At 37.8% G+C, this 24,875-nt stretch overlaps 1 protein-coding gene across 1 annotated transcript in view; it reads left to right on the forward strand.

Annotated features, from left to right (window-relative positions):
* Window positions 1-24,875, forward strand: part of LVRN (laeverin) — a 65,448-nt gene that overhangs the window by 19,256 nt on the left and 21,317 nt on the right. Inside the window, exons 2-13 of the mRNA XM_001149181.8 lie at window positions 1,908-2,050; window positions 3,191-3,330; window positions 6,426-6,552; window positions 10,733-10,887; window positions 12,351-12,464; window positions 18,363-18,503; window positions 19,034-19,099; window positions 19,194-19,259; window positions 19,668-19,840; window positions 21,436-21,512; window positions 21,842-21,981; window positions 24,525-24,580. Coding sequence (XP_001149181.4) covers window positions 1,908-2,050; window positions 3,191-3,330; window positions 6,426-6,552; window positions 10,733-10,887; window positions 12,351-12,464; window positions 18,363-18,503; window positions 19,034-19,099; window positions 19,194-19,259; window positions 19,668-19,840; window positions 21,436-21,512; window positions 21,842-21,981; window positions 24,525-24,580 — 1,398 coding nt within the window. The remainder of the gene's footprint in view (window positions 1-1,907; window positions 2,051-3,190; window positions 3,331-6,425; window positions 6,553-10,732; window positions 10,888-12,350; window positions 12,465-18,362; window positions 18,504-19,033; window positions 19,100-19,193; window positions 19,260-19,667; window positions 19,841-21,435; window positions 21,513-21,841; window positions 21,982-24,524; window positions 24,581-24,875) is intronic.

The following is a 24,875-nucleotide window of genomic DNA, read 5'->3' on the forward strand; positions in this document are numbered from 1 at the left end:
CCTGGGACTTTTAAAGATGCATCTGTAACTAGTGATTTCCAAGCATCCATTCCATCCTGTAACTTATCCCTCTTTGAGTTCTTCTATAGTTCATTTGTATCAAGAATGATTTGTGAGATTGGAAGGGATATAGGAGAATTCAAAGGTGATTTATTGGTAAATTTAATTACCAATAATTTAAAAGTTCAAACAGCAGTACAAGGTAAATAGTGTCATTATTTTCTAGGTGGGGAAACTGGGGCTTAACAAGATTGTGTGACTGTCCAGGATTGCTCAGTTGGTAGTAGATGGAGTGGAGTAGGGTCTTACAGCGAAAGTAGCTGGTGCCAGAGCCCACAGGGCTCGTTCCAGTCTATGCCAGTAAGCATATAATAATGTGGGCAAGAGCAAATAAGCCAAAACAGGCCTTACTATAAATTACTGTTTTTGTTAATACAATGAGGTTATGACACCTCAAAATAGCTGACTGAGAGTTGTTTGCACGTGCCAACTGTCCTATGTGTCCTTCCTAAAGCTGTGTGAATTTTTATGCAAGCAGCAGCCTTATGATGGTGAAGGAGGGATCACAAGGGTAAGTAATGGATGGCATATACTCTTGAGATATCTTTGTTAAATTCACCTCTTATTTATCCAAGAATTGGGCCTGATGCAAAAACAAATGTATCAGAGACTTTAAGTCTCAGGATCTTAGTTGAAAAAGGAATTTAGCATCCACAGTTGTCATCTAAAGACGGGTTCCCAGGTAAGCAAGTCTTGGCAAATGGGATGAGACTGCAGGGTTTTTCTGTTTTGTTTGTTTTGAGAAGAAAGTTGTTTGCTGGGACCTATGCTGTCATCAGACTCAGGCAGTGTTTGCAGGGGGTAAACCTGACATCTTCTCGTCTGCTCAGGGTATTCTTGTCCCTAAGCTTTTCCCTATAAGTCACCAGTGTGTGGTGGGATAATGTCACTCTTTGTATTTTGTGTGGTAGGATAATGTCACTCTTTGTATTTTGCCATGGAGATGGAGGAAGAATCAGTAGGGATTTGATACATTTACCCATATATAATTGAAAGTTGTTTTGTTCAATCAGCATGTACCCATATTGTTTACTCCCAAGAGTGTCCAAAATAAAACTTTTTGTAAGTTTTTAGCTAGGAAGAAGAGGAGGCATGTGAGAAAAAGAAAAAAAATAGACGTTCTTCCCCTGACTTTTACTTTAGTGGAAGATGAAAGCAATGGACCATTCTCAAAGAAGTAATCCTAGCTTTATAAAGAGCTGGTTCTCAAAAGACTGATGTTGCATATTTGCTATATTTGTTTCTATTCTGTTTGTAAAAGGTTTTAAAGGTTTACGATGTAATAAAACAAATATTATTTTGTGGTTTAAAAGTAAAGAGTGGGCCGGGCGCGGTGGCTCACGCCTGTAATCCCAGCAGTTTGGGAGGCCGAGGCGGGTGGATCACGAGGTCAGGAGATCGAGACCATCCTGGCTAACACGGTGAAACCCCGTCTCTACTAAAAATACAAAAAATTAGCCGGGCGTGGTAGCGGGCGCCTGTAGTCCCAGCTACTCGGGAGGCTGAGGCAGGAGAATGGCGTGAACCCGGGAGGCGGAGCTTGCAGTGAGCCGAGATCGCGCCACTGCACTCCAGCCTGGGCGACAGAGCGAGACTCCGTCTCAAAAAAAAAAAAAAAAAAAAAAAAAAAAAAGTAAAGAGTGTGCTTGTATTTTAGGTCTTAGGAGAATTCTAAGGTGCCATGATAATTGGAGTGTGTTGGTGTGATGGGATGGGCAGTGAGGAAGATGAGAGGAAATTTCCCCTAACACACCAGGCTAACTTACAAGCCATCATCTCTCAATGTTTTTTTTATTCCACTGGGTTGAAATAAAAATAAATAAAAATTTCCCCAAAATGTATTTCAGGGCCCTGTTAGCGTCCCAGCTGGAACCAACATTTGCCAGGTATGTTTTCCCTTGTTTTGATGAGCCAGCTCTGAAGGCAACTTTTAATATTACAATGATTCATCATCCAAGTTACGTGGCCCTTTCCAACATGCCAAAGCTAGGTAAGTAATGCTTTCTGTCTATATCTAGCTGTCTATCTATATAAGCTTTGTAATCACATTTATACCAGTAGCTTTTCTAGGCAGTGTATTATGATGTATTATAATTACAGTCTACTATAATTAGGTAGAGCAGTCACCTGGGATATGTGTCAGCATCCACATCTTGGAGATGGTAAATCCTGATTCCTTTGGTATAAGAAGCTGAGGATATTACACTGTTCTTATAAATAGGCAGTCTGCCTGCCACTTAGTTTGGGCTTCAACTGTTGATCATTAGTATAACAAGCTGGTGGGCTTAGTCTGAATCTGGTGCACAGCTGTGTTTCAGTTGGCTCATGTGCCTTTTTTTCTTTTGATTAAATCAGTTTCCAACTTAAAAATATCCAGAGATTTTACATAAAAATTTAAATGTGAAAACTTAGAAGTTCTAACAACACTGGACCTACAGCTCTTACGTGGCAGTGATCAGTGACATTTGAGAAGAGCCTTTAAGTCTCAGGACTTTAGTTGAAAAGGGAATTTAGCCTCCACAATTGTCATCTAAAGGCAGGTTCCCAGGTCAACAAGTCTTGCTGTCTCCAGCAGGAGGTTGGCTGCCTCCTGCAGCCTCTTCTCAGATGATCCTCACCACTCTCTATTAGCGTACACCAACCCATTTCACATCGAGTGCCTGGCCCTTGTAGGCATTTGAGTTTGTGATTTCAGCTTTAAAGGCCCCAGATTGCTTCCACTAAAGTCTTAGTTTGAAACCTGAGAGGAGTAGAATTGCACCTTGTTGACCTACCTTGGGGCCTGGGCAGCTCTAGATTAAGTGTTGTGAGAAATGGGCTGGACTAGAAAACAATAGAATTAGGTGGGAGAGAAAGGAGGCAGATTGGGGGCTGAGTTTATAGTGCTCGTGGATTTGGCCCTCAATCAAGCCTATATCATTCAAAATGCTGATTCAGGCCCAAGATGCTGTTCTGAGATTTTCCTAATGTAGTTTTGGATAGCTTAGGAGTAGGTGGAGAAATCTGAACTGCTAGACTATGAGGAATAGCTGGAAAGGAGTCGCTGGGTGACAATTGACTTGACGAATTATTTCAAAGACATGTAATTGCTTAGATTTGCTGTGATTTGAACTAAAATAAAATTCTCTAGGTCAGTCTGAAAAAGAAGATGTGAATGGAAGCAAATGGACTGTTACAACCTTTTCCACTACGCCCCACATGCCAACTTACTTAGTCGCATTTGTTATATGTGACTATGACCACGTCAACAGAACGGAAAGGGGCAAGGAGGTGAGTGAGGAAGATTCTGCAGGTAAGGGAGAGTGTACTGGCTGCAGATTATTCATCTATTCTTTCTGCATCCAGTGGTTATGGCTGCATATCCCCAAATCGCTTCCTAGTTCTCTGTCCCAAGCCCTGTAAAAGTTCTTAGTGTGGCTTTGCAGAATGGGATATAACATTTCCTACTGCCATTCTTTGGATAGGTTTTCATGGAAAGAGTCCATATTAAGCCCACTCCTCAAGGCAAGGTCTGTGCCCCCTCTTCCCAGTGTGTTTCTGCTTTTGCAGAAGACAGGAGAGAATGGGGAGCACTGCTGCAGTGGCACCTTGATGTTTGGGTTTAGTATGTGATGTGTACTTAGCCCAGGGTTAATGGTGTCTTGAAGCTTGGGTGATACTCAAAACAGTTAGCAACCAGCATGGCCAGGCATCAACGAGTCAAAACAGACAACAGCCAGGAACAACTGCTATGGCTGAAATGGTGTATGCAGGTTAAAATATTATCCCTATTGTTCTGTGAAATGGCCATAAAAACAAAGCGACCCCCAAATGCAGAAGGAGCTGAGAAACTGAGGAAGGAGGCAGACAAATCTAGTTTGTTGGTTTGGAATGTTTTCTTAGGGGAACTTAAAGACAGAAGCATGGTATTGGGTGGCCGCAAGACAAGTAGATCTTTGCTCTGTAACTCTCCAGACCCAGGGCTTATATCTTGGGGGAAAAGCATACATGCTCTGGAAGGAATATGTAGTTGGCCACATCACAGCCTATGATTTCCAGAACAACAAGGGTGGTTTTGAAGGAAACTTACAATGAATAGGTGTTTCTACATAATGAGTTAACACATTAACTAGACATTTAGAGGCACTCTCAGACTCAAGGTTAGTCAGAAGTTACATAGTGAATTAGCATTTAAAATAAAGTCACTCTTGTCCCCATACCTATCCAGAAGCTGAACTGCCATGTTCTTCAGTTGTGGAGCATGCAACACTTTTTCTGAGTTGTGTAAAGTCAGCACTCTGTCCTGAAATAGCTGGTTTTCACCCAATTACCCCCTTTATAATAATCCTTTAGGAAAATATGGAGGTTATGCTGGCAGTGCTTTATATGCTGGTTCACTCCCTATTATAGCGGGCCTTAGGCCCAGTTCTTTCTAGACATGTAGACTTCATCAAGCTGAGAAAAATCAGGCCCTATAGCTCGCTAACATACTCTCCTGGGCCCAAGATCTTCCAGGCTTGCACCATTGACATGTGGAGAAAAGGAAGCTGTGGGTGAGCCAAGCCCCTCATCAGGGGAGAATTACTCAAAGCTACTCCTCCTTTACAACTCCTAACCTAGTGATGAATTAGTAATATTGTGTTGGCTGAGCGATTCTCAAAGCTCCTCCTAACTTAATGAATTAATAATACTGTGTTAGATGCAAATGACAGCTTGTTATCTTCCTAGGCTGTTGGCTCCAGTCTGATTTTCCTATTGAATAATTACTAGTGGATCCTTGTCATCTACAAATATAACACTGGCCAAGTTAAACGTGCATGGCTTATATTTTTAAATCTGCTCAGGCATGATTTGGAAGTACGTGCTTTGAGCTTGGTAAGGAGGAATGGGCTCCCATAGGTAATGACAGACCGAAGGTGATTCCTCGGCATCCATTATCTCAAGTGCCTTGCTGTGGTCAGTGCTGCTGCACAGTCAACAATTCTTGTAGCGGGATGATATCGATTTATCTGTGAAAGATCACCCCGAAAAGGATGCCAGCTGCCATAGAAACAACAAGGAAATGGAGCATACCTAAGAAAGTCATGTTCTTAGCCAGCACACTGAAGTTTGGCATGAGTCTATCAGTGGAATGTGAACATTTGGCTACAGCTCAGCTTTACAAAGTTAATGGGTCCATTATATACTCTGCAGAGGAACAAAAATGTACACTTGGAATAGAGTCCAGCCCATTTACAAATTTCTCATTAAGTAACAGATAAAGATTTCATGAAATGGAAAGTGTGGTTAATGTGTGGCATGAGAATAAACATAAGAAACATGTAAGTAGTTCAGAATTTACATAATTCTAGAAATACTTTTAAGCAGAAATAAAAGCAAAGTAAGACGAATATGTTCTTGGAGGGCACAAATCTGTAAATACTGTGATTCTTTCATTTCCTTAGCATTTTCTCTAATGTTTTGCAGAGCATTCTTTCTTAAATTAACTTCATTCACAACAGGACAAATATTTTAATTATCTCACTTGGTAACTTTCATTCCAAGATCTTTAAGTTTTATGCATGTTCTTTAACATTAATGCTGGCAATTCTATTAAAAATTATTTGCCTTTTTTTTTTTAGAGTTTACAATACTTTCAATTTATAGTAATAATTAATGTTAAAACAATAGGATATTACTCACAAAATCACACAAATAAGCTCCAATTACACAAACAATAGTGTGGTCACACAAAACGGACAAAACATGGCAGAGATTTCCTTTTACTTGCTAAAGTGGAAGTGTCATTTGGCAATAGAAAAACAAGAGAATTATAATTCACTTGCTTTGACAGTTTTAAAATTATGAGACATTTGATGAACTTTTTTAAATTAGGAGAATTAACCTTATTTCAAATTTTGTAAGTAAAGTAGGACTATTAATGTTCTAACTGCTAAACAATTTTAAATGTGCATGATTTAAATATGCTTAATATGTACCATACTATATAACCCCCACTCACAGTGCAATTCTGTTTTAGATCATTAGTAATATATCCTGAAATGGGAAGCAAGGGCCCAAAGTGCACAAAATGCCTATAGAGTCTACACTTACTGTAGGGGTAGATGCTGGTACAACCCATTCCAGGGGTTGTTTTATGATTCCAGATTGTACATGCTATTGTCAAAGATTGAAATAACACACTTTCGGGGGAATCACTGTTCATAACTTAGTGAACAGCCTTCAGGGGTTTTCTCAGGACATGTAAGCATGCAAGCATTTTATTATGCAGCTTCTTCTGAAAAGGTAAGACTTTGGTTCAGCAGCAGGGAATTGGAGCAAGCAGACTACCTCTTTCCAAAATCACTACTGGTTTTCCTAATCACTGCTTAACTGTTTTGATTTAGATACGCATCTGGGCCCGGAAAGATGCAATTGCAAATGGAAGTGCAGACTTTGCTTTGAACATCACAGGTCCCATCTTCTCTTTTCTGGAGGATTTGTTTAATATCAGTTACTCTCTTCCAAAAACAGGTGAGGTAATCTTTTCCTTTCAGTGCATTTGGTTTCCTGTTATTTGGGCCCTTGGTTGAGGCCTCAAGATACACAGACAAACCCATAAGGATTCACCATCACCATTTAGCTGCTGTTTTGGAGTTAGCCTCCTGACCTATGCCTTATACCTTCTGAAACACACAGAGGCCCACCTGCTCTTTCTCTGTACAGAGCCATGTGCTCAGCAGCTGCTGAAGAGCTCTCGGACTTTTTAGGTCTCTCCTGGCTACTCAATGGCAGCCTCCAGTCCTCTAGACCCTACTTTCTCTTTTGTGTTCAGGCCTTTTCTCTCATACTGCAAGTCTGCAGAGCTGAGTCTGGATCACTTTAGCTAGTGGGCTTTCAGAAGTTACTTCAGTTCCCTTTAGTAAGTTTTTTTTTTTTAAATATCCATTAGCTGTGAATCATTGAATTAGGACTTAGTGGTCCCAACTATGAATTTTCATCATATAAAATTGGAATCATATGTGAATATAATATGATCCTTAAGGAAATATGTAAATTTTTAACCTTTCATAGATCTGTGTGGTATGTTCTTAAAATTGTATGAGCCACTCAGCTCAGAAAGTTGTTCATTGTTTTTTCTCTAAATTGAAAGTATCATGTAAATGTATTTTGTTCTTCTGACATGTTAGTTGAAGACTTGGAAAAAGTATGCTCTGCCTATACTGGCAGATAGTGGAAGAAGGTAGGGAGTAAATATTTGGGAGCTTGAGCCTTCTGAACCCCAGGAAGCCAGGGTCTCTGCAGCTTGAGCATTCTGGCTAAGGAGGAATGGGGAATGAAGGGATGGAAACCAGCCTCGGCCCATTCAGAAATCCTGGAGGAAACACCTATCACTCAGGGAGTTGGAGGCAGCAGGAGCTCAGGCATGGAGACCAAGCTCCTGGCATTTCTGGGGCTGGAGGCTCCCAAGATGCCCCTTGTCTTGGCAAGAAAAGTTCTATTTGTATTTATTTAGATGAGAAGTCCAGAGTCATCCTTGACATCCTGTCCCCTTGAAGCACACCCTCTATCTAATTAGTCACCTTATCATCCCCTACATCTATCCATCCACTCACTTCTTACTGTCCCCCTAGTTCTCCCTAGTTTTCATCATCATCTCCACCACAGCTGTACTCTCATAGCTTCTCCACATTCCCTCCAAGTCATCCTTCATATGAAACCAGAAGGATCTTTCCAGAGAAAATCTGATCATGTTACTGTTCTCTGTAAAACCTCTGTGTGACCTCCCATTTCCCTGAGGGTTAAGTCCAAAGTCAGTACCATGTCTTTATAAAGGTGCTTCTCTTACCAACTTCTCAGGGCTTTTGGCAGTTCCTGAGTGGGAAGGATGCTCTAGCACTGTCTCTGCTCACTCCTATGCATTCACCTTCCTCTTGTCTCCTCCAGGCTCTTACACATGCAGTTTGCACATCCTGAAATGGCTTCTATCCACTGGTTAATTCAATTCTGTTTCTCAACTCAGTGCCTCCTCATCCAGGAAGCCTTCCCTGACTTCTTTTCTCACACTTCCACAGTATCCTGCATATTCCACCATCTGAACTCTTGACCAATTGTATTTTAATTATCTCCCTCATTAGACCTCGGAGTTAGGATCTGAAGGGTCTTTTTCTTTGTGCCTCTAGAACCTATGGCAGTCAGGTGGTCAACAGTAAACTTTTTGTGGGATGGAGGAAATAAATACATGTGACTAGTTCAGTAATTCCACTTAAATTCTGACCAGATTATTAATTCCTGGACATCAGGGATACATTTGATACTTTCTTTGTAACCTTCATAGCATCTCAACTGATGTTACCCTATGAGCGCCCATAGGAGGTACTCAATGAAAACCTTATTTTTATTGATAGGTGATTAAAATACAGAATTCCTCTATTATTGGGTTTTTAGGAGAAAGATAACTAATGTTTCTTAATTGCTTTAACTCTTTGCTGAGTCACAAACAACAAAACAAAACAAAACAAATGCCTCCCCTACCAGCATTTCCCACATATGCCATAGTCTTACCCTCCTCTCTGAGGAGGTGAGTTGGGTGAAAAACGATTTGGTTTATTTCTCCTGTGTTGTTCTCTTAGCTAATTTTCTTGTAGCTTGCTCAATGAATTCTAAACTTTAGAATCAAAGATTATATGAACTGTGTTCATGTACCCCTTATATAGAACAGTATTTTTTCTCATGTTGCTATCATTTTAATTCACTCTCAAGTCAAAAGTTGGACTGAATGTCAAAATATTATAGTGACTGGTAGAGCTAGGTGTTTGGGTTATCATCGTGCCAATTGACACTTTCCCTGTAGGCTATATGCCAGATTTCCTATGCCTATACCAATAATAATTATTAGACTCCTATGTATTTTAAAGATATATCATTTTAATTTTCAATTTTTGATAATTAATGATGAACATTTTAAATAAGATTTTTGGCTGTTTGAAGTATTTCTTTGGTGCATTGTTCACGTTTGGCTTTTTCTCTGTTTGTCAGAGTTGTTTAAATATTGAAAAGTTGTCTAATCGCTTGTGGTATATGCTTTAAATATTTTTCCCTAGATTATTATTTGCCTTTCAAATTTGTTTATAGTGTATTTTGGTGAACTAAAGTATTTATTTTTATGTATTCATTTTTTGAGACGGCATCTCACTCTATCACCCAGCCTAGAGTGCAGTGGTGCAATCCCCCCTTACTGACACCTCCGCCTCCTAAGTTCAAGTGATTCTCCTGCCTCAGCCTCTCCAGTAGCTGGGATTACAGGTGCGCACCACCATGCCCAGCTAATTTTTCTATTTGTAGTAGAGACAGGGTTTCACTATGTTAGCCAGGCTGGTCTTGAACTCCTGATCTCAAGTGATCCGTCCGCCTAGCCCTCCCAAAGTGCTGAGATTATGTGCATAAGCCACCATGCCTGGCTAAAATGTTTAATATAAATAGACTATTTTTAGAGCAGTTTAAGGTTTACAGGAAGATTGTGCAAAAAATACAGAGAGTTCCCATATATTCTCTCTTTCCTTTCTTCTCCCTCCTTTCTCCTGTTGTCAACATCTTGCATTGGTGTGGTACACTTGTTACAATATTGAAACATTATTATTAACTAACCTCCCTAGTTTATCTTAGGGTTCAGTTTTTGCATTGTACAGCAATATGGGTTTTGGCAACTGTATAATGACCAGTATTGACAATTACAGTATCATACAGAATAGTTTCACTGCCATAAAAATCCCCTGTTCTCCATCTATTTATCCTCCCCTGCTTCCCCCGAATCCCTGACAACCACCTATCTTTTTATTATCTTTATAGTTTTGCCTATTCCAGAATGTCATATAGTTGGAATTGCATAGTATGTAGCTTTCCCAGACCAGCTTCTTTCACTTAGCAACATGCACTTAAAATTTCCCATAACTTTTCCTAGCATGAGACATCATTTCTCATCACTGAATACTACTCTGTTGTATTGATGTACTGCAGTTTGTTTATCTATTAGCCTATTTAAGGGCATCTTGATTGCTTCCAACTTTTAGCAATTATGAATAAAGCTTCTATAAACATTTGTGTGCAGGTTTTTGGGTGGGCATAAGATTTCTGGTCATTTGGGTTAATTCCAAGGAATGTAATTGTCAGATCTTATGGTCAACCTATAGTGACTGTACCATTTTGCATCCCCACGAGCAATGCATGAGAGTTCCTGTTGCTCCACATCCTCATCTGCATTTGGTGTTGCCAGTATTTTGGATTTTAGCCATTCTAGTAGGTGTGTGGTAATATCTCATTGTTTTAATTTAAAATTCTCTAATGACAATTGATGTTGAGCATCTTTTCATATGTGTATTTGCCATTTATATATCTTCTTTAGTGAGGTGTATGTTCAGATCTTTTGTCCATTTTGTAGTTGGGTTGTCTGTTTCTTTACTGCTAAGTTGTAAGCATTCTTTGTGTATTTGAATACAAGTCCTTTATCAAGAATATTTTATGTTAACATAGTGAAAATAATTTATTTGCTGGCTTTTGTCTTTGGCATTAGTCTTTAAAAAGCCTTCTCTCCCTTCAGGTTATAAATATTCCCTTGAATTTTTTGGTAATTTTATGATTTCATTTTGAGATATTTTAAAAATCCCATTTTTTGGAAAAGATTATTTTATTTTCTCCTCCATTTAAATCCACTTAGATATAATTGCCTTGCCTAGTTTTGACAACCATGCAATGGAAAACTGGGGACTAATGATATTTGATGAATCAGGATTGTTGTTGGAACCAAAAGATCAACTGACAGAAAAAAAGACTCTGATCTCCTATGTTGTCTCCCACGAGATTGGACACCAGGCATGTGGTAAAATGTTCTTTTTATTTCACGTGAAGTTATTCTCCAGGTGCGCTACCAAAGTAGCATAAAAACCCCAGTAAGACCCTGCCATATACCATATTTTAAAAAGAAAAACATCTCAAAGTATGACAGTGAGTAAAAATGGGGAAGACTCAGATTCAGGGTGGATTTGAGCTACTGGTGACAGATCATAGGGAGGAGACTGTACAGTTTGGCTAAGGGCTGGGTATTTACATCCAACAATTAAGTTTGCTCCACAAAGTCCTCTTCAGGAAAAGTTAAACCATGCAGACACAGGAGTATTTTATTTTCATTTCACCTAAAATAAGGGCTATTCAAAAGGATCACTGAAAGATACCCACATTTCATCAGCAGATTGTTATAAATTTCTAGTTGTTGTTGCTGTTGTTGGAGAGAGGTTAAATGGATACAGGTAATAGATTAGCAAGGTGGCAATAATTAACCCTTGAGCTGCATTCCCAATGGTTGTGTAAATGACAATTCATTTAATCAGATCTATTTGCTTTTGCATTGGGATTTTAGAAGTTTAGCTGTTTAATTTGATGAAGATTTTCATATCTGCATTTCAGTGTCTGCACCATTAATACAAGTCTGTTAAGAAAGAAATAATTTCAACAATGTTATCTTCGTAATGTGGCTCCATAAGAAGTTTTGGAAAAGAGCAGTTTACTAGGATTGATTAATACCCTGGTGCACAGTAAAACACACACAATCACAAGTTTTATTAAGTCACCCGAAGTGTCATTTTCTATTATAGCCTAAGTTACACATTGTTTTGCAATACAGGCTATTAGTAATTATAGCTGTTATAAGAATTTGGTGAAATACCAGGGCTTGCGTTTGTTAGTTTGGAAATCATTGTTTTTCTTTCCTAATCCTGTTCATCATCCATTTGACACTGTTTTTTTTTTTTCTGTTCAGTTCAAACAGAAAATAATTACAGCTGAGCCATATTGCATAACGTATGATTACTTGAGTGATTTGTACATGGCACAGATCAACTTATTTTCTTAAAATATAAACAACTGCTTAAAGTAAAATCCAGTTGCAGCCTACTTAGAGTATAAGGTGCTAGAATTAGTAGGTGGCAAGTCAGCATTCAGGGCTTCTGTTTTATGGAACTAAAAACAACTTTTGGGCCAAGTGGACAGTTTAAGAAATGCTATTCTAGCTGACCTTATGTTTAAACATTGCAGTTTTAAAACAAAAATTGCTTTTAATAATTGAACATGGAATATTTCTGAGAAATGCATGACTAATATCTCCTTATGTGAAAACAACAACTTGCTTTTTTGGTGTCCTGTCTTCAAGTTTTGTTATTGATGGCAAATAAATTTTAATTATGTCTTTTGACCTTACATTTACTTAACATGCAATTACAATGAATATAACTTAAAAATTAAATTTAAGAAAGCTCTTTTTTTCTTCTCATTTCCAAAAGTGGTTTGGAAACTTGGTTACCATGAATTGGTGGAACAATATCTGGCTCAACGAGGGTTTTGCATCTTATTTTGAGTTTGAAGTAATTAACTACTTTAATCCTAAACTCCCAAGAGTAAGTATGTTTACTAAGTTTATTTAACATTTTTCTCCTAATTATAAAAGTAATGCATATTCATTCTTGAAAATGTATAAAATACAAGAAAATACAAGAAATAATAAATTACCTATAATACCAAAAATAATTTGTGTTAGCTTTTTGATATTTTTTTTAAATTCCAGGCTTTTTATCTATTGTAAATGTTTTTGAAGGTGGGAATTACATAAAATTTTGTATTGCTTTTTTTACTTCATATTCTACTTCATATTTCTACATATTCATATTTCTACTTCATAATCCTGAGTATTTCTACAAATCATTAGATCTTTTTAAAAAAGATTTTAAATGACTGCCTAAGATTATTTTCACTTATTCCTACTACATATATTTCTTAGTCCTGCTATATAGACTATATATATATAGTCTAGGTCTTGCTCTGTCACCTAGGCTGGAGACAGGGTCTCGCTCTGTCACCCAAACTGGAGTGTGGTGGCATGATCTTGACTCAATGCAGTCTCGACCTCCTGGGCTCAAGCAGTCCTCCCACCTCAGCCTTCCAAATAGCTGGGACTACAGGCGTGTGCCACCATGCCTAGATCATTTTTGTATTGTTTGTAGAGACGGGGTTTCGCCATGTTGCCCAGACTGGTCTCAAACTCCTGGACTCAAGGGATCCACCAGCCTCGGCCTCCCAAAGTGCTGGGATTACAGGCGTGAGCTACCGCACCCAACCTAGACTATATTTTAAAGCAACTGTAACAGCAGTGTGTGACTTTTATGATAAGTAATATGCTACTTCATATTTAATATTATTGCTGATATTGTTTTGCTAATTTGAGTAAATAATAATATTGAAAGAAATATATCCATGTGAAAATCTAATTCTTTCAACTGTAGGTTTTACTTCTGATATTTAATTTATTTAGAGTAATTATGTAGTGCTTTTAGAATGCCATGATAAAACCAAATTGATTTGATTTAGATATCTAAATGTTTAGAGTTAACGTTATCTTTTGATATAAATCTCACTTCTTTTATAAACCAGAGGTCCTTTCTTGGTTTGCATCTTCTTCCCCTCCTCTCTTCTGTCTCCTGTAACCTCTCTGGTCCTCAGGATTGCTCCTTCCTGCCTCTCTTTGCTGGTCCCCGTCTCATCTCAGCTCCCAGTTGTTCCAAGGCTGGATTACTGACCTCTTTTCTCCTCCCTACCTTCACTCATTCAAAGGATTTATTAATATTGAAATGCTATCTCTACTTGCCGGATCTTCTTCACAGGCTAAATCTATTCATTCTGAAGGAGATTCTAAGATGATATTCTTCCTATTATTTTGGAAGTAAGCTTTCCTTTTTTTATGAAAATTGATAATCATTGGTAGGTAGATGGTACTTGTTTTGGTCGATAGTTTGGCAGGAAAAAAAAGTTGACAAGCCTATCTTAGTGCCACAGAAACCTTTTAAAAAATCTCTTTTTATCTGTTTGTGACATCACAGCATCTGGCAAGCACTGATGTAGTGCACGCTTTTAACACCCGAGTTCCATGCCACCTCCCCGCCCTTTACAGACATGCTATAAGGCCCCCAGCCCAGTCACTCCGCAGTGCCTCTCTCTTCCTCCCCATGGACTATACACAGGCCCTGCTTGTCCTGGAGGAAAGTTTGGACGTCATTATATAGATCAGGAGACTGAAGTACTGAAAGGTTAAATGACTTGCCCAAGGTAATTTGCCCAACTGGGACAGGCCTGATTTTATAACCAGCTGTCTGGGTCTAGTCTGATGACAAGGATGACGGTAACAACAATAATACTGTATTTACCGTTCAGTGAGTACTTAGAACTTAAGTGCCAGGCAGTGTGAGCACTACACATACATCATCTTACTCAGTCCTCAAACCAACCATATGAGTGCTGTTGTTATTTCTATTTTACACGTGAGGAAACTGAGGTATAGAAGCATTAAGTAAGTTGCTCAAGCTCTCATAGTTATTAAATGTCAGAAGTGAGATTCAATTCCAGGTCACGCCAACTGCGAAGCCCATGCTTTTAACCACTGTGCTCTATAGCAAAAACACACTGGAGTGTTTTTATCCTCAAGAAGCTAATCGTGTGTGTGTGTGTGTGTGTGTGTCTTTATCTGCATATAGTATGTGTTTATTGTCTTAGCTGTCTCCAACAGTCCTTTCCACTTACTCTATGCCTACAAAATTGTTTGTATCTCTCTTTCATAACTTTTATTCGCTCATGGTTAATGCCATCTTTAACTTCTTTTAAAAGCAGTTGGGTATGTCCTAAATTAACTCTGTGGATGGAGTAAATAAGGGAAGAAGTTTAATTCCCATAAGACAATGAAATTTACTCTATTTTCTTAAGTAGATAGAATACATCATGAGCATCAATTTCAGTTACCTCTTATAATAACTAAAATGGTTATTATCAATATCTTGCAAAACTTGCCAAAAACATATTCCTCATATTTTTGAAGCTAAGATTACAACGTTAGTCTCTTTTTGTACCTTTTAATTATTTCTTTTTATCATTAGTTTCTTAGCCACTCTTTTCTATATCTCTTAGTTGCTTGTGGAGCTGAGTGAAAGCATCAGATCTTGGCAACTGAGGACGTTGCCACGTTCTTTGTTTTTAAAAAGCTTAAGCTCTCCTTTCAATGATTTTTGGAGATCAAGAACTTTAACCTGCTTTTAATCTAGTAATGTGATTGAAATTGAGTAACAGAATCATAGACCCTTATGCAGAAACAGATTTTCAATTTTTTCTATTTTGAGGTCTAATTTCAGCTGATATGAATGGATTATGCTCAAGGGGTCAGAACATTAAGGACGAAGGCTTTCTGGAACTCTGAAGCTCTGGCCCTGACATTGCCACTCACTGACTTTCCTCCACCTTCCTGCTGCCTGATCTAAGAAAGCAGCAGATTTGGTGAAGGGAAAAGGTACATATGGGCACTGCAGCCATCGTATGTTGCTCTGCCTTTGCTATGATGGTAAGCTGAGGCAGGCAGATGAACACCTCTGAGCTTTAGTTCCTCATTTGTAAAATGGGTTCTTGCAGTCATTCAACAGATGATAATGGCATCTGCTAGGTACTGTTGAGACAACTACCACTAACTAGGCACTAGTTTTATGTACTTAAATAGAATTATTTATATTATCTCATTCAATCCTCAGGACAATTCTGAAGGATAATAATAAAAATAATGATAAGTAATCACTGCAGTGGTTAACCCTTATTGAGCATGTCCTATTTGCTATCCGTTGTGCTTGGAACATCATGAAAATTAATTTAGTCCTCATAATAATCCATTGAGGACCTTGTTGTTTTACCCATTTTCAGATGGCAACTGAGTTTCAGAGAGATAAAGTTGGTGGTCTTTGATGAGTCACATAACTCCTAAAGGGCCGAGGAAGGATTCATACACAGGCACTTTAACTCCAAATCCTGCATTTTTAATCATCATGATAATCTATACAAATTTATTACAATAAATAATGTTATATTTCTAAGGATAAGAGTAGATTTTATGCTGTGTGTGGTGGCTCATGCCTGTGATCCCAACACTTTGGGAGGCCAAGGTGGGAGAATCTCTTAAGCTCAGGAGTTTAAGACCAGCCTGGGCAACATAGTGAAATCTCGTCTCTACTAAAATTTTTTTAATTAGCAGGGCATGGTGCTGCACCCTTGTAATCCTAGCTACTCAGGAGGCTGCAGTGAGAGGATTGATAGAGCCTAGGAAATTGAAGCTGCGGCGAGCTATGACCACACCAGTGCACTCCAGCCTGGGCAACTGAGTGAGACTCTCCAAAAAAAAAAAGGAAGAAATTTTAATAGGCCTTCTCTGACATATTGCAGCTTGTGGGACAAAGTAATGGTGAATATACAGATTCATGTTATCTAATCACTATATGCAGTAGCTAGATAGTTTTTTTAAAGCTGACATCATGTTTTATGTAGTATTTCCCTGCAATAGAACTGAAACAGGCTACGGACAGCATCACTTTATGGGAGGCCCAGAATAGAAAGACCTCTAGGGTGTTGAGGAAGAGGCGTTTGCCTCATTCATCAATTACCTTGTATGATTATAGTGATATCACGAAGATTACATAAAACCTTGTACCAGGCAGGCAGAAGAAAGAAAGACAATCTGTTCTGATAGGGTTAGGGGAGACCCACAAAATGTGGAGTAGCAGTATGTGCAAAAACGTTCATTAAAACTGGTTAAAACAGCAAAAAGCTGAAAGTAACTTAAATGTCTAGCTAATAAAAGGGAAATGATTAAATCAATTATGGGCCATTGACCTGATGGGTTATTATGCAGCTATGTATTTATATATTTTAAGGTTTTTCTTTTGCAAAAGTTTTATCTGCTGTACTTTGAAAAGAAGAAAATCATCTGTGGTTTGATTACTCTGAGATAATCACTATTAAATTTTGGTTTATTTTCTTTCAATTTATGTTTCTGTTTTCTTTATAATGCAGCAGCCATTATAAGGGATAATTATAAAGATGAGGTAGCAAAATTGTAAAATGCTATAACAAGTAAATGAGCAAGATAAAAAGTTTTTACAACTATGGGAATAAATAGTACATAGGAAAAAGGATGAAAAAGAACTACACTAACATTTTAATGGTGGTGACCTTAGGGTGCGATATTATGGGTGATTTTATTTTCTCTATTTTCTACATTGTGCTTATAGGTCACCAGTGAGACACTCTCAAAAAGCCTTGAGTGTTGAGCTAATAAAATCCATGCTTACTGAGTAGGATCAGACCTATGCAGATGACTCCTCCAAATCCTTGCTACTCGGTGTGATTCTTAAACTAGGAGCATCAGCATCATTGGGTAGTTTATTAGAAATACAGGCTCCAACCCAAACCAACTGAATCAGAACATGATTTTGACAAAATCCCCTGGTGATCCTTATTCATGTTAAAATTTGAGATGTATTGCTCTAAATGATAGGCTTTCTCATTTCCGGAAAAGCAGAGTTTGATAATGGCCTAATCAATGGTATTACTAGCCTAAAAATAATGTGCTAATAGAAAGGGATTGATGAGAACATTGGCAAATGGAAGTGAAACACGTTTTGAAAATCTGACGCTGTCAAAGGGTGAGAGAGTCAACTTGCAGATCCCAAAGATAGTCAGTAGGGACTTGAGGGTTCCCGCGGATCATGAGGGGTTCACCCGGCTCTCCAGGCTATGAACGTGTGCCGGTATAACTTCTCCACTGGTCTTTGCTCTAGCTCTTCATCACAAGACTCTCTGGCTATAAACTGATTTTTCTTCTAGCTTTACTTCAGGGAGAAATTGCCCTTATCATGTGTCTGAGAGAGAGCTAGTCTTTTAAAGAGTCCTATGGTTTTCATTAAAATATAATAAATTGCCTTATCTTAATGCATGAGCCATAAACTGTAATATCCATTTTATGGATTTATTTTCAATTTTAAATTATTACATCAGCATCTTTGTGAATTTGTAGATCTGGCATGCTTTTGGTTTGTAAATATTCATGAAAGAGACACTGATTAATTTTAAGGAGTTATTGATAAAATTACTGATGAAATTTTAGATAATTAAAACCACCTTAAGGAAGGCCCTCTCAAGATGGCCATGGACCTCCTTGTGGGAAATGTAGGTGGCTTTTGGAAACCACATTAACTTTGTAATTGACTTTTTAAAAACTGAAATGAAAAAGGATACAAATGGGAAGGAAATTATGTTATGGTTTTGTTATTCAAGGAATCCTGACTTTATTTGCCATATTTCAATTCAAAGACACTTCTCAATTACTGAACTTTCTCCCTCTTCAATATCAGTTTTTGAAAGTATTTTAGGGCCATAGAATTTTGGTCTTCTGTGACACCTCAGGAGTTAATGTGCCTCCATCTTTTCCTTTATAGAATGAGATCTTTTTTTCTAACATTTTACATAATATCCTCAGAGAAGATCATGCCCTGGTGACTAGAGCTGTGGCCATGAAGGTGGAAAATTTCAAAACAAGTGAAATACAGGAACTCTTTGACGTATTTACTTACAGCAAGGTAAAAGCAGTTAGAAATTTCCTTTGGTTATGTACTCTGGTAGAAAGTTGCATAAAATGGATTCTAAGGGTCCTATATCATCATACAACTTAAAACATTTTATGAAAATAACCTTATTTTAATTCAATACATAGGTATCAGAAAACATGATTAAATTAATTCTCACCTTGCAAATATCCATCAAGCCAATATTAATGCTTGGATCCATCAACCATAGACTTTAACAACTTGCTACTTTTAAGGTGAACCCTTTTGCTTGGTGGAAATTTATTCTTGCTATGTAAAGATCTCAATTTTAAAAAATTTTATGTACTCTGTACTCTTTACATGTAGGACATCTGCTTACCTTTTACCTCTGAATTAGTGACAGCCTATTATTTTGTTAGCACATTCCAAAATAATTCAAACATTCAACTAAAATGCAAAATGCAATCAGGAGCACAGCTCAGAATATTGCTTATAAATATGGAATGTGTCAGTATGTGGATATTGAATTTTGTTCAAATAATGGACAGCTTCTTTTGTCCTAGGGAGCGTCTATGGCCCGGATGCTTTCTTGTTTCTTGAATGAGCATTTATTTGTCAGTGCACTCAAGGTGAGTTTGCAAAATAGTCGTTACCTGGATGGCAGTAAACATAAATTCCATTGGCATGCTATTTATTTTAACCTTAACTTTTCTATTTTTACAGTCATACTTGAAGACATTTTCCTACTCAAACGCTGAGCAAGATGATCTATGGAGGCATTTTCAAATGGTAATTGTCCTACTTTCTGACACATTCTTGCTGAGTTGTTTTGTATGATACAGGAAAAGACTGGGAGGCCATGGGTGAATGGCAGTTCCACAGGAAAACAACTTTGTCTTGTTGTAGAACTCCCTTAGGTCATGGGTAGTGTCTTTAGTCTTCACTATATTCCCAGTGCCCAGAACAGAGCATGGAACATGTTAGATCAATAAATATGTGTTAATATTTATTGAATTAATGAATTAAAGAACCATTCATATATAAACAGAGTTCTAAATTTGCCCCAGAGTATCACCCACTGCAGGACTACTACATAAATGAGGAAGAGAATAGCTACCGAGTTTCTTTTTGGAGATTGCTACTTCAAAATGTTTCACGGATAACCTTACCTGCCTTTGTGGTGATTTTTTAAAACAGGGCATAGATGACCAGAGTACAGTTATTTTGCCAGCAACAATAAAAAACATAATGGACAGTTGGACACACCAGAGTGGTTTTCCAGTGATCACTTTAAATGTGTCTACTGGCGTCATGAAACAGGAGCCATTTTATCTTGAAAACATTAAAAATCGGACTCTTCTAACCAGCAAGTAGGTAGCTTTGCTCCTCTTTGTCTTCACCTTCCTTGGGGTTGAGCTCTGACCCAATGGAATCCAGCCTGTGGGTGAAGAAGCGTTACCCCCGCTGGGCATACACACTTCTGCAATGTGACTGTGTACTAGGGTGAAGCAGAGCCCTTGTGTCCGGGCAACGCCAGAGACCCGCAGTTAGGGATTCAAGACACAGTGCCCCTACCCTGGGATTTAGGGTTACATCAGCGACTCAAGCTGTGGGGTATTGTGTGTTCCTCTTCATCCCTCAGACAGAGGTAATGAATTACTTGGGATTCTGAGTGAGAGGCAGTAAGACAGAGCCATAGATTGCCATGTATTAGTAAAGAGGAAAGGAAGTCTTACTGCAGAGTGGTCTTCTCTTCCTTAGAAATGAAACTGAATGGTAACTATTTCCTTGAGGAATAGTTCTGTGCAGGGGTGTGCACGGATGTGTGTGGATGCGTGCGTTTGTGTATTTGTAGCCATACCCACAACATTAGAATTAAGGCCTTTAGATTCAGTTAGACCTGGGTTCAAATATTGACTTCTCAAAAATTCAAACCTTAGGTATTATTTAAGCTCTGTGAGTTTCAGTTGCCTTATCTATAAAATACATGCAATAGCATGTATCCCAAAAGATTGTGTAAAAGTGAAATGAGTATAAAATAGCCTAGCCTTTATCCCTTTCTTCTTCTCTTCCCTTTCTTAATCTATTAGCTGATTTTCAACTGTTTTTGATAGTTTTAATCTTCACATTTCATTGCAGTATCAGCACAAATGAGTAATTAATTTTCAAATACAATCACCAAAATTTTCAGATCGTTCTACTCTTTCTTTAAAGCCTCAGGAAAGAGAAATGGGACACTCAAAGTTTCCTTCTCCCTGTACTACTCTGTGATTTTTGAGAAGACCTGTGTGTCTTAGCTATGCAGATAAACACAGACCCACAGTTGACAGTCTTCACGACACCAAGCTTGTGAGAACTTAACAAGATTGGAAATATTGCCCAAACTCTGAGTAGTGTGTCTCTTCCGATGACGAATGTGCTTCCTGTGATCAGCTACTTCATCCAGGTAGCATCCAGCAATGTTGGAAGAATGCAGACATTCAATAAATGAATGTCATGGCTGATTCCTGTTGAATACTTTTCAGATGGGGAGAATGCTTGAGGCTGAAAGTATTTTGAAGTGATTGTCAAGCTTTTTCTTCTAAACTACTTTTCACCTCTCTGGGCATGGACGGATTTGGGTCTGTTTGCAGCATTTAAACTACCCTTGAGTGAAGCCAGGTGTCTATAATTTAACATACACAGGCCTTGAAGATTTCAGACATAAGAGTTTAGTAGCTACCTAAGTTATAGAAGGAAGTAAATCCGTAAGACACAACAGGAGAGAGGAGTAAACAATAGCCAAAGTAAAACTGGCTTGTAAAAACAGTGGTGAGTAATCCTAAGAGCAAAGGCCTGCATATCCAGAGAGAATGACCAAAGAAACTGAGTGCTGTGTGCTATTTCATCATCTCTTTAATAGTGGCTCAGAGTGTATGTTTTTATGTGTGAAAAGTAACTAATTTTTTGATTTTCTTCCAATAAGTGACACATGGATTGTCCCTATTCTTTGGATAAAAAATGGAACTACACAACCTTTAGTCTGGCTAGATCAAAGCAGCAGTAAGTAACAAATTTTAAAAACGTCTTTATATATATGCATATGTAAAGGAAGGGAATAAAATATTGAAAAGTCTAGCTTTTGAAAAGCCATTTCATTTCAAACTAAAATATCATTCTTGTAGAACATAGAGTTTTAAAGAAAAGTGTCAAATCAAAAGCCATTATATGTGAAAAATATATAATTACCTGGTAAGAGCAATATATATTTTAGAATTCCTTTAATTTTTTGTTTTATTGGTTTATTGTTTAGAATCGAGTGTGTAGTATTAATAGGTATTAAGATCTTTTTTAAATGTACCATTTCAAATTATCCCCATATTCCTTTATAGAAGTATTCCCAGAAATGCAAGTTTCAGATTCTGACCATGACTGGGTGATTTTGAATTTGAATATGACTGGATATTATAGAGTTAATTATGATAAATTAGGTTGGAAGAAACTAAATCAACAACTTGAAAAGGATCCTAAGGTAAGGTTGCTTTTGATACTTTTAATTAAATATAATTTATAATGCCTTCTCTAGTGTTTTAGAAGTTGAACATTCTGGTGGGAAGAGATTCCACCTTCATTCCCGCCCCTCACCTCCAGGCATACAAAAGATTTTTTTTTCTTATTCTTAGCAAGTGGAGATTTTGATTAAATGTGTTGTGTGTGTGTGTGTGTGTGTGTGTGTGTGTGTGTGTGTGTGTGTGTATGTGTTTTGAGACTGAGTCTCGCTCTGTCGCCCAGGCTGGAGTGCAGTGACGCGATCTCGGCGCACTGCAAGCTCCGCCTCCCGGGTTCACGCCATTCTCCTGCCTCAGCCTCCCGAGTAGCTGGGACTACAGGCGCCCGCCACCACGCCCGGCTTATTTTTTGTATTTTTAGTACAGACGGGGTTTCACCGTGTTAGCCAGGATGATCTCAATCTCCTGACCTGGTGATCCACCTGCCTCGGCCTCTCAAAGTGCTGGGATTACAGGCGTGAGCCACCGCGCCTGCCAAATGTGTTGTGTTTTTGAACATTCATTTTGCTTTTCCAAAACAACCTTTCCAGGTAAGAATCAGGATGCATTTTCCTATTAACCATTAGTTTTGTGAGCTTCGGCAAGTTACTTAAATGTCCTGGTTCCATTTCTTCATTTTAAAACGAGAATATTATTATATTTTATTCATCATGAGGATTAGAGATCATGTAGGTGAAAGTATACTTAAAATTTCTAAACCCATAATAGGTAATCAGTAAATGCTAGAAAATACTAATTTTACTTCTAAAAACATATTTCCACTCTCCTTCAGAAGAGAGAAGTTAATTCACAAAACATCAATAGTCCAATATCACTTTATATTATAAAATAACTATAAGTAATTATGCAGTGTATAAACACTAAAATGTCGGCCAGCTCTAATCAATCAGATTTTAACTGGATGAAACTAAATTTCCATGAGTGGAGCTGGATGCCAGCTTAGGAGTCAGTACAGTTGGCTCTGCTGTGACTTGCTGTGAGCCCGTGGGTGGTTCATTTAGACTCCATTTACAAAACTGGAGTGCTGAACTAAAAGATATCTCTGTGTTAAGTGTCTCTGGGTTTGAAAGTTCTCTGAGGCACACAGCAATCTCTCTAGCATATTGGTTTAGAGCTTAGGTTCTGGATCAGGAAGACTTGTGTTCCTGTTTTGTTCATTGTTTGCCAGATGTATGGCACATTTGAGCCAAATCTCCCCTTTCTAAGAATATGGGGAAAAAAACCCCCAAAAAAACTCCCTTCAGTATTCCTGGAGGTGAGTGGTGGGAATGGAGGTGGACTCTCTTCCTAACAGAAAGATCAACCATTAAAAGGCTAGAGAAGGCATCCTGGTTGTACCTCAATTTCTTATTTGTGTAATAATGGGTGTAATGTACCAAACTTAAAGGGTTATCGTGAAGATTAAATAAGTTGATATATGTATTATGTTTAACAGAGGCCTGACACAATTCAGGGATTCATAACATGTTCACTAATTAAAACAAATTATTGGGATTTTGAATAAAGCTACAAAGGCCACTTACAATAATATTTTCTTTTCAAATATTTTCAGAGCGTCTAAATTCTTATTACATTTCTAAGGGCATTCTAAGCCATTAAAGCACGAGGTTATATCATTATAGTAATGATTTATTGAAACCATTGTAGATTTACTTATTGAAAAACAGAGGCAAATTATTTCTATGACATAATAGGTGAGCAAATAAAAGAGAATCTTTATGATTAATATTAATCTAGAAAATGTGTTAGTACTGCCAGAAAAGAAATTAGATATACCAACTGAAGAATTAAACTTGACTTGCTCGGACCCTTAAAGAAATGCTGTGAAGATAAAGTTTTTGAACCAAACATATCACAGTGCTGAGAGGTGCTGAAGGTATGATGTAGGAGGCCTTGGGCCCCCTTAGGGACTGAGCTGACAGCAGAGTCCTACGGCCTGGCAATGCCAGGGAGTTCAAACAGAAGTCTAAAGAATCACACTGGCAATTGGCCACTGCCGTTCCATGGATATAAAGGGATCTGTTGGTGGCATTCTGTCACATTAGTAAAATCTTAAGATAAATACCATGTGAAAAAATATGGTACCTCAATGTTACCAAAATAGCACTAAATAATATTTATTTAAGGGCTTCTATGCCAAAAACATCCCTGAAAATAATTTGGATGTTGTAATACAACTTGATGTATACTTGTTTTGGGGAGGCCTTTTAAATTTGGTTGCCTGTTTTATTTTTTAACATGGTATGTTTCAGGAGTATTTTGGCAAAACTTTCTGCCATATTTAAACCTTATGATCGATGTCCAGAGGGTTCATTTATTTCAAAACATATGTATGATAAATAAATTATGGGGACTGTCCTCAGTAATTGTTGTTTCTCTGCAGATGAGATAAGTCACGTGAAGGTGCTTTATAGGCAGCAGTAATCTTTAAATTGTTGTTATTTTGAAAACTTTACTGAAAAATGTTCTCATCTTCTTCTGGGCATATTTGGGTCTAATTCTGCAGGCTATTCCTGTTATTCACAGACTGCAGTTGATTGATGATGCCTTTTCCTTGTCTAAGTGAGTATATTTTCTTCTCTCATGGTTTCAGAATATACCTTGAGACCTTTATAAAAATAATAGCTTCATCACTATGAATTTGATTATTTAGTATATACAGGCCATAACTGATTAAGATTAGGATGAAATTCTGTAGCTGCAATGGAATTCTATAATATAATGAGTTGCTGGAAATAAAAAGACTACCAACTAAGATTTGGCAGTGATTTCTGTTTTCCAAGGGTGATGGCTATAATTTTAATGCAATCTTGCCTGTATTTTAATATATTGCAGAATTATTTATTTTATTTATATT

This window comes from Pan troglodytes, chromosome 4 (assembly GCF_028858775.2).
Source record: "Pan troglodytes isolate AG18354 chromosome 4, NHGRI_mPanTro3-v2.0_pri, whole genome shotgun sequence".
NCBI classification, from domain to species: Eukaryota; Metazoa; Chordata; class Mammalia; order Primates; family Hominidae; genus Pan; species Pan troglodytes.